The sequence below is a fragment of the Primulina huaijiensis genome, chromosome 17 (genome assembly GCF_012295235.1).
Source record: "Primulina huaijiensis isolate GDHJ02 chromosome 17, ASM1229523v2, whole genome shotgun sequence".
Taxonomy (NCBI): Eukaryota; Viridiplantae; Streptophyta; class Magnoliopsida; order Lamiales; family Gesneriaceae; genus Primulina; species Primulina huaijiensis.
Genome location: NC_133322.1, coordinates 1,182,205 through 1,196,181, shown reverse-complemented (window position 1 = coordinate 1,196,181; position 13,977 = coordinate 1,182,205). Strand labels below are relative to the sequence as shown.

The 13,977-nt window shown below is 35.1% G+C and overlaps 2 protein-coding genes across 6 annotated transcripts; one reads left to right on the top strand and one right to left on the bottom strand.

Moving 5' to 3' along the window:
• Positions 1-791: 791 nt before the first annotated feature.
• Positions 792-3,594, bottom strand: LOC140963435 (putative glucose-6-phosphate 1-epimerase). 4 transcript variants are annotated; one of them, XM_073422765.1, is made up of 9 exons: positions 3,463-3,594; positions 2,908-3,054; positions 2,655-2,729; positions 2,487-2,546; positions 2,249-2,406; positions 1,885-2,016; positions 1,577-1,679; positions 1,334-1,433; positions 792-1,229 (listed from the first exon to the last, which is right to left on the bottom strand). In XM_073422765.1, exons 2-9 carry the CDS (start codon positions 2,983-2,985, stop codon positions 1,015-1,017), a joined length of 921 nt encoding a protein of 306 aa, XP_073278866.1. In that variant the 5' UTR covers positions 2,986-3,054; positions 3,463-3,594; the 3' UTR covers positions 792-1,014. The 4 variants fall into 4 exon arrangements, with proteins under 4 accessions (XP_073278866.1, XP_073278864.1, XP_073278867.1 ...); XM_073422763.1 differs by having other exon boundaries at positions 3,410-3,584; XM_073422766.1 differs by having other exon boundaries at positions 2,487-2,543; positions 3,410-3,578.
• A 1,231-nt stretch (positions 3,595-4,825) lies between these two features.
• LOC140962912 (GPI transamidase component gaa1) lies at positions 4,826-10,056 on the top strand. Of its 2 annotated transcripts, XM_073421998.1 has the most exons (7): positions 4,826-4,933; positions 5,017-5,245; positions 5,340-5,431; positions 6,226-6,325; positions 7,566-8,421; positions 8,677-8,801; positions 8,998-10,056. In XM_073421998.1, exons 2-7 carry the CDS (start codon positions 5,157-5,159, stop codon positions 9,860-9,862), a joined length of 2,127 nt encoding a protein of 708 aa, XP_073278099.1. In that variant the 5' UTR covers positions 4,826-4,933; positions 5,017-5,156; the 3' UTR covers positions 9,863-10,056. The 2 variants fall into 2 exon arrangements, with proteins under 2 accessions (XP_073278099.1, XP_073278100.1); XM_073421999.1 differs by having other exon boundaries at positions 4,870-5,245.
• Positions 10,057-13,977: the final 3,921 nt, after the last annotated feature.

Genomic DNA, 13,977 nt, shown 5'->3' with positions numbered 1-13,977 from the left:
TATTTATTAATTATATATTTTTTAAAAAATTAAAATTTTCGTGTCAATCCGGACCTGATTACTTTTTGTCAAATATCATATTCAACCCGATCAAACCCTATCTGACCGAACCCGAAAAACCTCCCATCCAAACCTAATTTTTTTGAGGTCGAATTGAAACATCAAGTTCTATTTTGACAAGAATTATAATTCTTATTAGTTTTTGTGTTGTTTCAAAGAATTATATTTCAATTTTATTTGAATCAAATTTTATCTTTTTTTTCAATTTTAGTGATATTAAATGACGGCGATGCTAACAAAAATAATTAATTAAATTCATTAAGAAGAACCCAACAAAATTATTGTTAACTATTAGATATGTCAGTTTAGTTAAAAGAAAAAATATATCAAATAGTAGAAGTCTTTTAAATTATAAAAGCCATGACAATGAAAGAAATATTGGTTACTTGGATATCAAGCATAATAAAAAGGGGAGAAAACCCACGAATTTTACGAGGTAATTATAGTGTACTAAATATTTTATAAAATATCTAGAATAATGTGAAATCTCGATTATTGTTTATTGAGAAAACAAACACAAAATTGGAGAACATGTCTAAAATATAAGTTACGCTTACTCAGTGTTCATTATGGGAATGAACAAACAAAACAGATAAATAATAGAATCATTATTCATATTGGAATTTGCTCCCTGATATATTAGTCGCTAAACCATTCACCCACATCAAACAAGATTTTGGGAGATATAACATCAAAATTCAAAAAAAGTTTTTGAAAAAAACACGAGTTCCTACTGCAATTACTGATAATTATTGTTACTAATATTCGTTATAACAAAACAAAAGACGGAGGCGACTCCTTGAACAACATGAAAAAAACATTCCCAATCATACCCCTAAATTTTGCAATGTGCAAAGCAATAAATTATCGTTTGCACAAGAAAAGGTGAAATCACATTCTAGCCGACGCAGAGTACTAAGATACGAAGAACCTCAAACTGCATTATACCTTTATTCAGCTGGAGCCAAGAACTCTTCGTGGATCCAGCTGACCGCTGCAATAACTTGACAAGACAGTCGACAACTCTTGTCGACCCTTCCATTCTTCAAAAGGTTTCAAAACAATAGGAGCTTCTATGGCCGCGGAATTCACACATAACATTGTGTTGTAATCCTCATCACCAAAATCGGGGAGAGCCTTCGCTTTTTTGTCCCAAGGGTTCCATACAACTGTGCATAATGAACATCTTTTACAATGGTGTGTTGGAACTGAAGCAAAATCTTCAGAGTGTGACAAATGAAGTACAAATAAAATTAGTCACAAATGAGGAAACCTGCATCTGGCATGCCATCTTTGCGAAGGACAAGGGTTCTTTTCTTCTCGTGATCTATTACGGCTATCTTAGTTGGTGTGCTCAAATACACCCGGTCAATCTATAAAATGACACAAAAGATGCAAACTAAGTGGAAACGTTTCCTTTTTGTAAGTTTGAAATTTAAGTTCAGACAGGGCGGGTGTTAAAAAAAAATGTACTGAACTAATAATTAGATGCAAAAGGTGATATGAAACAAGTTACCTCGCCATCAAAGGTAATTGCATCTGCCTGCTCAGTGAATCTCTCCTTTTGTAGTAAGTTATCAAAGTAGTCAAGTGTCTCCAAGCCCTCAACGCGCACTTCACTGCAAATCAAACAGCATCATGCAACCTATCTAAAATGGTAGTAAAGTATCTAGCAAATTAAGATTTAAAAAGGAAATGGAAAAATCAAATTTCTCACCAACATGATATAAAATGTGCCACTGAGACATGGACCCACTAGACCAAAAATCAACAAAAGATAAAGAAAATAGCAAAAAGATAGCTAGCGAAGGTAACGAGGCAAACCTGATATCAGATACTGACAGGTAATTGCATAACACAAATGTAAAGGAGAAAGGCTTGTTATCAGTATTTCGCACGCGAGGTATCATGGTGAGCTTGCCAGCAGTTAGAGAGATGCGCAAACGCAACTCAAATCTGTAAAAAGAATCAGAACTAGATTGGAATCTTTTAATATTGTAGTATAATATAGATTATATTCCAAACCATTTCGTAATTTAAATTGACTTTATAAACTACCCAAGAACTCAACTTTTAAACTACATAAACTGAACAAATATATAATGGAATTAGTCGTAATATTTTTTATCTTATGTGCATTAGGTGTCATTATTTACAAATAGAGGTGTCACGTCATTTGAATCTTTACCTGTGCAGCCAGATCTTCAGATCATCTTCTGTGGATTCCAGCATAAGATCCACAGTTGAATGATTGTTGGCAGGGGGCAAAGGTGAAGGAGAACTGTCCAGTGACCACAATCGAGTGCTTGCAAATCCATGTTGCTCCATGGAAGTAGAGTTGGTAAACTAAAAAGTGCACACACAACATAAGAATACAAAACAACTCAAAATGGTCCAGCCGATTTTACAAGGTTGTTGGGGTTCACCTGTGGAAAGTTTATGTGTATACCACCCCTGATGGCTTTAGAAGACCTCCGCGCAGCCTGCTAAACAGAATAAAATCAAATGTGCAACATTACAGCTTTTAATTTAATTCATGATCACGAAAGAATATATCTTGCTTGCTCAGATCAGATAATAAATAATAGGTTTACCTTGCTGCTTATGAAGATCATCTCTTCCCTTCGTTCATTCTTCCAAGAAACAACCTGGCCCCCATGCAAAAGCACCTGCAGCAATATGTTATTTAAATTTATTCCTAATCCTCGTCTAGAATTCTGTACATCGATCAAAATTAAAAGTAAGGTGAGCAGTGTGACCAAGACAATTCCTCGGTGAAATGATCCACAACAGCGATCGAACTGCAGGGAAACCGTAAAATAGCCACAAAATTGAAAGATTGCGAACCTCGGCACTCGAACCAGAGGGCTCCGACAAAATAATCCTCGGCGATCCGTCGCCGTCCTGAACAATATTCACCGGCATCTTACTTTTTCTCGATCTCTCTCTCAAATTGCTCACAATTGGGCGTCCTTTTCCTTTCCTCCACTCCAGCTACACAAAAAAAAAACAAACCCGAAAATCAAACCAGAATGAGTAAAATCACGGAAATTAATTCGCGGACAGGGTACACAAATCACAAAAAAAAAACATACCGTAAACGCAATGTAAGCAAATAATAGATGCAATTTGTACAACAAAGACTACATCGTTCATTAAAGGGGGGAAAAACAAATGACAAATGAAGTCGATCATACTTTTGGAGTTAAAAAATGACGATTAAACGATCAATCTATTAAAATATCAGCTTCGATTGTGATTAACAAACCACAATCGATCGTCGAGATCATGACAGTTTGCAATTTATACAGTATTGCAGCATACGTTCCAACGATTAAAAAATTCTTACAACAATGGAATCGGAGTCGATTTCATCCAAAGCAGAGAGAATCAAAACGCTACCCTTTTGAAGTCATTGGATTCGAAGGGGAGAATGGCGTCGTTTTCTGTTTGAGATTGGGCCTCCGGTGTCGCAACTCTTGAATTTATTTTGGATTTGGGCCTCTAGTTGTCGTCCTTCGATGGTGGGATTTGATTGGTTTGATTTGATTTGATGGACGTCGTGCATGTATTTTTTCTAGGGCATGGAATCAACGAAGAATAAATTTTATTTGAGTAGGTTTTTTGTGAGACGGTCTTACGAATTTTTATCTGTGAGATGTGTCAACCCTATCGATATTCACAATAAAAGTAATATTCTTACCATAAAAAATAATACTTTTCATGGATGATCCAAATAAGAGATCCGTCTCACCAAATACGACCCGTGAGATCGTCTCACACAAATTTTTGCCATTTTATTTAGTAAATAAATTTTATATTGAATCATGATTGTTTAAAAGAATCTTCATTAGCTGTAAAGTCGGAGCTAGGAAATTGATTCAATTTAGGTAATAATATATTATAATTAATAAATAAAAAATATAAATTTTCTCTTAATCATCCAACCGAATAGTCATTTGTTCAAATCAGCTTCAGTTAATCTATTTCTTCACACTTCATATTGATTGACTTGCTGAAATCTCTGTCGACAAGAAGAAAGTTTCAGTATTATTAACACAATCGAAACAATCCAAACAAAAGTTATTCACTCCCTCTAAATTTATAATCTCAACCTCGCCACTCCATAAAAATTAATGATATTCAATATAAATTTTTGTGATATTCGAACTTGATTTTAAAAACTTTATAAAAATCTAAAAATATTCAAAATATCAACAGACTTTTAACAACTTCATAAAATTCTATTAATTACAAAAATTAAAACATAAAATATAATTATAAAATGTCGAAAATTAATTTTGAATCAACATAAATATTTATATGAATATTTGATTCAAATCACATACTCACTTTCATGTTTATTAAAAATAATATTATTTATATTTATATAAACACTAGTTAATTAATTCTTTTTATCATCCATACTTTTAGAAAACATATATTTTTTCTCTGTCATCAATAGTTTAAAATCAAAATCATTATTATTATTCATTTTCTTTTTGAATTACAACCAGAAAACGTCGTAAAATTTAAAATTATATATGTTCAAATTTAAATAAAAAATTATTATACTACACAAAAAATTATAATATTTTATTAACTCATAAATTGAAAATAAAAATGATAATTTTTAATAAGTAAAATTTAATTTTTTTTATTATTTTATATAACATTTGATATTAAATTATTTTTTATAAATGGAGATGAATTTAATTCCACAAAATATAGTTTGAAATCTATTTATTAAAACCAAATCAATCCAGACGCAACTAAACATAATTATATTTATTTTTATTTTCAATGGAAACTAAAACCCAGGCACAGTGGCAGCTTCGTCGAAACCCTGCTCGCTGATCTGCACAAATCTCCGGTCTGTTTTATCCAATATTCTGTAATTGCTCTTCCAGTTCGGTTTTTGTTTTTGTACTGAAGAGATTGCTCTGTTTTGATTAGTGCCTGATTTCTTCGTAATTCAACAACCACCCGCGCCATATCCAGTGGACGAGCCGAGATTTGTTCAAGGGTGTATATAACGGTCGCGATCACCGTCTTACAGCATCACGGGGAGCTCGTCCACAATCTCGAGAGCTGCAATGGCTGGAAATGAGGGTCCCGTCGAACAAAAGTCCCGACCCATTATCCGCATTGGCCTCTTTCTCATCTCGCACAGTGTTTTGGTTAGGTAATTCAGCTGTTTGTTCACAAATTGTTGGAATCACGAATCCTTTAAAGTCTTTCTCATTGACCGAAATGTAAATTAATGATGTTGATTACAGTGTGTTGTGCTGCACTGCTGGAATCGTAACTCTCCTTCTTTTGCCGCTTCTCGCCATCAACACCCATGTATCGGAAAATGCCCTGATGCCTGGTCCGATTCATCTCCCCTTTCTTATTTTTTTGCTGCCCCGGTATAATACTCTGAGTTAGCAGGTTGATCAGAGTGGCAGGAGTATTATTTTTTGGTGAATTTGCCGACCTTTCATCATTTATTATGTGTTATCTTGCAATTTGAGTACTAGACCACAAGGGATATCTCTTAGTTAGTGTGATTAGTTTCTTGCTTGGTGGACACAAGTGTGTGAACCTCGTTTTACAGTGTGTTTTGAAGTTTTCCATGGTAGTATCAGATTTTCTTCTTCTAGTGACAGGATCTTCTATGTCTGGCTTGCAGAACTCTTGATTTGTCATATTGCATCATTTGGTATCATGTTCTAAATTATTTTATATTGACAAAAGCAGAGAGTCCACAGTAATCTAGTTGGTCTAGGTGTCAATCTACTCTGGGAATCTGAACGACTGAACCATGGTGTGAAATCACACAATAAGTATGATTTTTTTTTTCAATTGAGGAAGACCCCTCCCATTTTCCCGTTGGGTCTGTTGAGGGCAATGTATCTAGAAGGTCCATGTGTCAAGAAGAAGGTCTATAAATTGAAAATCAATTGGCCTTTTTTGATTTGATACTTTCTAGTTTCTGCTTAATGTTAGGATATTGGGTTTGGCTAGGGTGGGATAGCGATGAAGTTATTGAAAGCTAATACCTTATAGTAAAGGTTAATATCTTATTGTTGGTCATATTATTTGGTAGCAGAATACTATGACTTTAACCTCCTTCAAGGGTTTGAATGACTATCTAACCATGTTTTGAACTTCACTTTGCAGGTTCTGGCAGTCCTATGCTCTCGAATGATGACGCTTCAGAAGGGCAGAGATTTTTGAACAAGCTTTTAAGTTTTAATTCAAAGACTGTGAGCACAGGAATGTAGGTATCTTCGTTGTATTTAATCTCCTTAACAGGCTTAAGCTATTGCTCCATTTAAATAATTACTTAATCAGAGTGCACTTCCACAGTCCTACTTAACATTTTATGTTCTATTCGAGTTTCTTTACCATCTAAAACTACTGACTAGGAATAATTACCGACTTCAGAGATTATTTTGCATCATTCCCCTTCTTCAGCTTAAACCTTGACTATTTAGACCTTTTCTACTGATACCTCCTGAATCCATCGTTCTCTATGCAGTGACTAAAGGTGGATTTCTTTTAGCATATCATGCATCAGGGCGTTTACTCATAATTTAACCAACTATAACGATTGCTTTTAAAATTGCACGTACAAGTTTGTGCAAACATGTATGATATTAGAAAACAGCTTGAAGGACTCTCGTGGCTTCCCACAGTCCTACTTAACATTTTATGTTCTATTCGAGTTTCTTTACCATCTAAAACTACTGACTAGGAATAATTACCGACTTCAGAGATTATTTTGCATCATTCCCCTTCTTCAGCTTAAACCTTGACTATTTAGACCTTTTCTACTGATACCTCCTGAATCCATCGTTCTCTATGCAGTGACTAAAGGTGGATTTCTTTTAGCATATCATGCATCAGGGCGTTTACTCATAATTTAACCAACTATAACGATTGCTTTTAAAATTGCACGTACAAGTTTGTGCAAACATGTATGATATTAGAAAACAGCTTGAAGGACTCTCGTGGCTTCCCACAGTCCTACTTAACATTTTATGTTCTATTCGAGTTTCTTTACCATCTAAAACTACTGACTAGGAATAATTACCGACTTCAGAGATTATTTTGCATCATTCCCCTTCTTCAGCTTAAACCTTGACTATTTAGACCTTTTCTACTGATACCTCCTGAATCCATCGTTCTCTATGCAGTGACTAAAGGTGGATTTCTTTTAGCATATCATGCATCAGGGCGTTTACTCATAATTTAACCAACTATAACGATTGCTTTTAAAATTGCACGTACAAGTTTGTGCAAACATGTATGATATTAGAAAACAGCTTGAAGGACTCTCGTGGCTTCTTTAGTTTCTCTTTCATCAGCATTTACCTAGTTGCTTTATCTCTAGTCTTGATGGAAAATGCTTGATCTTACATGTAAAGAACAAAAGGCATCTGGTCCTTCTCCCCTCTCATCATTTAACATTTCTGCCATCGTATTTTCACCCAAACTAAGTGTCTTCTGTTTCTCAGTGAAATTCCAGAGGTGATAGCAGAGCATATCTTGGAATTGGGTGGTGAAGCTAACTATCACAAGTTTCATCCCCTACTCAACAAATTTCATCCACTACAGTTCTTCTTGGGTCCTGATGCAGACATTGTAGAAGGGAACCACAGTTGTTCATCTTATGGGGTCAATACAATTGGAATAATAAGGGCCCCACGTGGTGATGGGAAGGAAGCTATTGTATTAGTCACACCTTATAATTCCGTCAAGATAACTACCGGCGAAGCCTTATCGCTTGGAGTTGCGTACTCCGTATTTTCTCTGCTTTCTCGTGTTACTTGGCTTGCTAAGGATATTATATGGCTTGCCGCAGATTCAAAACACGGTGAGTATTCTGCTGTTGCTGCATGGCTGAGAGACTATAACACACTTTCGATTGGTGACTTGAAGCTGTATTCAGAAATGTGTGATGGCTGTATTCTGCCTTCTGAGAAAAAGACTCAAACTGCAGGAGAAGTAACATCTAAGGGCTTTCGACGTGCTGGCACAATGGCAGCTGCACTTGTGATTAAGGTTGCTGATAGCAGCAAAGAATTTGAGAAGGATGTTCTCAAAATATATGCTGAAGCGTCCAATGGGCAGATGCCAAATCTAGACCTCATTAATATCGTCAACTACTTGGCTGTTCATGGACAAAGTTTACATGTAAGGGTGGAGAAGATTTGGTCATTGCTTGATTCTTGGTGGCTAAACGGTATCGGAGAACTATTTGGGTTGCTAGGAAAAGTGGCTAAAAACTTAAATCCCCAGTGGAAATTTGGGATCCCTGCTGCAGATTATGTTGAAGGTGCTGCAACTTTAGCGAGTTCCCTCTATAACCAGGTAATCATGTCAATGTTCCTGGACAAATTATTCTGTGGAAAACCCAGCCATTTCGTTATAACACTAAAAAAAGGATCGACCACACCTTTTCTTATTTGTTCCATAATCCGTGAAGTAAAGGGTTGGGTTCTTGGTTTGCACATTAGAACTATTTTCTTTACAATGTGAAAAGCTTATATCAGTTATTTGCGGCATTATTTCAATATTTTCATGCTTTGACATTTGTTATGATCTTCTTTTATTTTTTTTTATCAGGCATTAGGTGTTCCCACTGGCCCTCACGGGGCTTTTCGTGATTTTCAAGTTGATGCGATTACTATGGAGATCTCACCTAAGTTTTCTTCGAGTCACAGAGTTATGTTCCTTTTGCGTGTAGGCAGGTCAGTGAAAATTGCTGGAAAATGTTATTTCTTCGAATTTTCTTACACTGAACGAGGCACAAGTTTCTTAGTCAAGAGTTTTCTGTATAGCAGTATAGGAACGAGATAAGTGTCAATTTAATAACCCATACTGTTGCTTCTAAATGGTCAATTCTTATTGCTCTATCATAACATAATTATAGTTTTCATTTTGCAGGTTGGTCGAGGGGGTTATACGATCTGTAAATAATCTCCTTGAGAAGTTCCACCATTCCTGTTTTCTGTATCTCTTAACGTCTCCAAGTAGGTTCGTCTCAGTGGGTGTCTACATGATTGCCTTTGCACTGCTTATTGCACCCTTTCCATTGGTTGCTGCATCTCTTTTCTCCGATGTCAGCAAACCGAAGCTTGGAAAATATGATGCTCCATTTAAACCAGATCCTGCTGATGAACATGCCTCGACTTTCACATCATGGAAATGGCTTTACGCTGCTAAAACAGTTCTCATCGTCCACTTGTGGAGTACCATCGTAACATTATTCCCTTATTTTATCTACCAAATTTCTAATTCCTCATCATCAATCAACCTTCTAATATTGATCATTCTCTCCACACTCAGCCTCTTCTTCATATATGCCATACTCGAATCTTTTACATTTCTGAGTGCAAGTCGCCCCCAAAGAGCAGAATGGGCTCTCCTTAAATCAGTTACCATTGCAGCTGCTTTCATTGGACTTTGTCTTATGTCAGTTGTAAATTTTGCAACAGCAGAAATTGGAGCGCTGCTATTGGCTCCCTTGTGTTTGACCATTGCACCCTTGAAGCTTGATTTAAAGGCAAATACCATAAAGGCTTTAGCTCGGGGATCTTGTAACATACTGTTGTTGTTTGTTGGGTTTCCTCCAACAATGTTTCTATTGTCTAAAGGCGCTTTAGCGGGTTTTGATCATGTAAAATTTGGCGATTTCTGGGATTGGGCAGAGTCCCTTTGGGCATGGAACAGTGCTACATATATCTATATATGCATGGTTCATCTTCCCTGCTGGGTACTGTGTATTCACACTTTAATGCATCACTGTTAGTGATCTTCAAACTTTTAGGAAGTTTGTTATGTGGGTTCGCATGATATTGGGAACAGTCAGCATTTATGCTGCTTCGGGCTCTGCTTTCAATTTGGCTTGTAAACTTATTCTACTCCGGTTCTTAGATACATTTGTTCGACTTTTCTAGCTTTTCTAACTTTGCGAATGGGGATCACAGAAGTATTGAAACAGTTGATCTTATAGTCATTGTCATATGAATGTCTTCTTAATGCTTGGGTTGAACTAACTCCTCCATTTATGGATATCAGGGAGAAAAACATTACTTAAGTGGTTAGATTTTTAGATTATTTTTGTCGCATGAAGATTGCTTTGTACAACATAGTTTATGGTAGTTGGTTCATGATTTAGAGGCAGTTGTCATTTAGTCATGCTTTACTCTTTTACACAATTTCTGCATTTTTTCAGTGTTGAATCTTTTGGTCTTCATTGTTTTTTTTTTTTTTTTTTTTTTTTTTATTTTTTTNTGCCAGAATGTGCTCTTTTATGACTTTAAGACTGTCATCTATTTGAGGAAGTTATACTCACCATGTTCTCTGTCTAATCTGACTTTCAAGATAGTCCGAAGGGACATATTAGGTGCCTTTTCTTGTTTAGTATATATTTCTCATTTTCTTTCCCTTGTTCGTTCAGCAATCAGAGGTACTCAGATTTTGCATGATCTTCGTTGGTGGTATATATGTTTTCTTGCTATATGATATTCTTTGAACTATGTAATCTTATGTATTGATGTGTATTCCACTTCACACGACTAGTCTGCAATTCCAATTATCATGTCCAGTTCCGGTCCTCAACATCCCAAATAAATTTGAAGGCGAGGCCGACGGAATTTGTTGGCTGTCGTATAGAATGGATGAAATGTCGTGTTCGGAAATTAACCAGATGCGTTGAATTGCAAAAGGAAATCGTTCCCGTGGTGGAGTAGTACATGGCTTTAGCATGCATTAAGTCATTATTTTGTAAACGCGAGGTAAAACTAACAATTCCGTAAACCAACTTGTATAAATATAGTTAATTCGAGGAGGAAAATCTTGAGTACATCTTAAATTTTTATTTTTTAGATTAGATAATTACAGTTATTTATCCTTCGAATCATAATCATAAATATGTTTAGATATATATATTCAACCACTTAAAAATTAATACACGTGCAAGAACATATGCCTGAACTAGAGTATATAAATTTAATCCTCAAAAAATAATTTAATTATTATTCATATAATTCTCCATCTGTGTATCGATCTAGTCTACCTCGATATTCACAACTGGTGAGCAACGCATGTCCAAACCCCACCTTCAATTTCTCAACCAACTTGTAAATAATAATGTTGCAAAATAAAAGTTGATAGCAATTTAACTCCTAATACAGTAATACGTAACTCTTTCTAATTACAACCACTCCTCATTTGGCAAGAGAACGTCAACAATCAACTTAGCGACCATCTACATTATTTCAAGTGAAAACCCTCCACTTATATGTGGAAAAAAAAGTGTTTGAAATATACTTCAAATAGTATATATAGCTCGCGTCCTGACTAGCTAGCTACCCGATCAAGCTAAGGTGCGAAGCGCCCTTGGCAATAGCTCGGGAACTAGGTCGACGAGCGATGTCGCCCTAGGACATCAACTATGAGAAGCATGTTAATTAAGAGTTGGACAACCATATTGTTTGGGTTTCTAATGATCTGAATAGGTGAATATATGCAAGCAAATATGTACCAGCCGAATCAGGTGTTGTGTTAGGGCATTTGAGATGACAGATCCATCCACGCCAATTAATATAACCCAATAAGGTTTTATAAATGTCGAATGATGACGTACGTGCATGCTAGATCTTATATCTATTTTTCTTTTTATTTTAATATATCAGTCAAAATAACTTGAAGATTTTTTTGGAAAAAATTAAAGAATGCACGAAAAGCATTGCAACCGGTCTTCTGCTTTTCTTGCTGACAATTATTATTATTATATATATATATATATACTAGTTCTCACCCTCATTCAACGCCACAAACCCTAAAGTGATAATAATTCATCATTGTAAGTCATGTTCTTCACCTCTGTACCGCCACCACCTCCTCCACCAGAACCACCACCTAAACTTCTTCAAAACACCCATCATTGTACCCATACCCACGCTGCATCTGTCTCAAATCTAATTACACCATCCAAGAATAAAAGGAGCAAAAAAGAGTCAGAACATGGGCATGCGCCACCAATAAGTAATCATCATTGATGTCAAGAACAGAAGAAAGAAAGGTGAAGAAAAGTGAAAAAAGAACATGGGTCTCAACTTTCTTGAAAAAATATAAAAGGGTTTCACCTCTCTTTGCTTTTTTATTCAAGAGTCCGATCGATCCCAAAAATATGAGTGACTTTTCTTCTTCTTTCGCTGTTTCTTCAACGGGGAATCAAGCATAATGGTCCGATCGATTAACTACCAGATCAAGCTAGCAACTTTTTCTTCTTGCTTGCTGGAGGCTGTCTTGTTTTCTTTACTCTACTGAAAAGGTTATTAACTACACCGATCCGGGGAAAAAAGCAACTCAAATGGTAAACAACTATGCATGATTTTATTGGGTGTGGAGATAGTAGAGGGTGTGAATTATGTCTGTTGTGCTGATCATATTAGGGTGCTCATCATATTGATTAGGGTATTTTTTTTAAAAAAAAATACAAGAAGACAGAAGCTGTGATCAATTACTAATATTGTACTACTGCTGCTGCAGATGTGTGTTGTTCTACCATGAATGAGCAGAAACCTTTGTTTTTCCTAGCTTGTTTTGATGCTCTTAATGGCCACAGATCTATATTTTTCCTTTAACATTGAACAAGTTGTGTTCAAGTAAACAAAAAGGGTTTGAAATTTAGACTATTGGAGAACATTTACTTACTGAATCAGGGTCTAATTCTTCTAGCTAGAGTTACTTATATTATTTGGCCAATCTGAGGGTAAATCCTGATAACTATTCGGAGATATTCCATACACCAGCTACTGACATGTTGTATAATATTGATTTTTATATGGGATTTATGTATATTTTAATAAATTTTGTGATGCATGTTGTACCAAAATTTGAATAGATCTCAAACTCCATCTCGAGGATGTGTTGAGTTTCTTGATAAAGAAATCTGGAGGATTTTATTTGAGATGCATGTGATTTTTTTATCATTCAAATTTTTGGTGTACATATATTTGACAGCAATAATATAATCAATAATATACATGTACAGTTCAATTAATTTCTTTAAATTCAAATAATTCAATATCCTTAGAATTGATGTGATGAAACATCCATCGATTTGTGTCCTTTGTCAATAACATTAATTTGGTAAATTGTACATGTAATGATTAAATGGCTCCGTGTGTCTACTTTTTGGCTAACTTTGCGTAATCCAAAATATATATTTTTCAAAAGCTGAAATTTTTCATGATTATGAAATTCAGGCAAACCACTCATTCATTTCATGCATGCACCTCCGCACTTTTTGCTCGTCTTTTTCCTCAAAATCAGTTTGTTCCGGATCCTTGTTTTTTTGTGATCAAAATTAAATATTTTTATAGATTCTGATATATATCTTGATCAATTGAGTATGTACATATTAAAAAATCATTATAGAATGTGATTTCTGGAAATATTGTAAATTCTATAGATTTTTGCATATAATTTTTGTTGGGTTTTTAGGTGATTATTCCCTCTTTTGGGTGGAATCCGAATCTTGATCCAAGTTTTTGTGTTTGTTTGGTGTATTTTCTGTTCAAGTTTTTGGAACTCTTACCATACAATATCTTCTTCTTTTGAAGGAAAACAATCAATCTTTCATGTTACGATAGACATCTAACATGATGTTAAGTGCAATTCATTATAAGGTGTTATAATTATATGTGTAGTAATTAAGTCAGCCATGGGTATTTTTAAATTAAGCTAATTATAACATCTAGTGAGATCCTTTAAACATTATAATATTACACTAAATTAAGTAGGTCTCTCGTGAAATTGTTTCACAAGAAAAGTAATTATTCATAACTCAGGTTGGGTATGATACCTGTCTCGTAAAATTGACATGTGATATCGTTACATACGAGTTTATGTGAT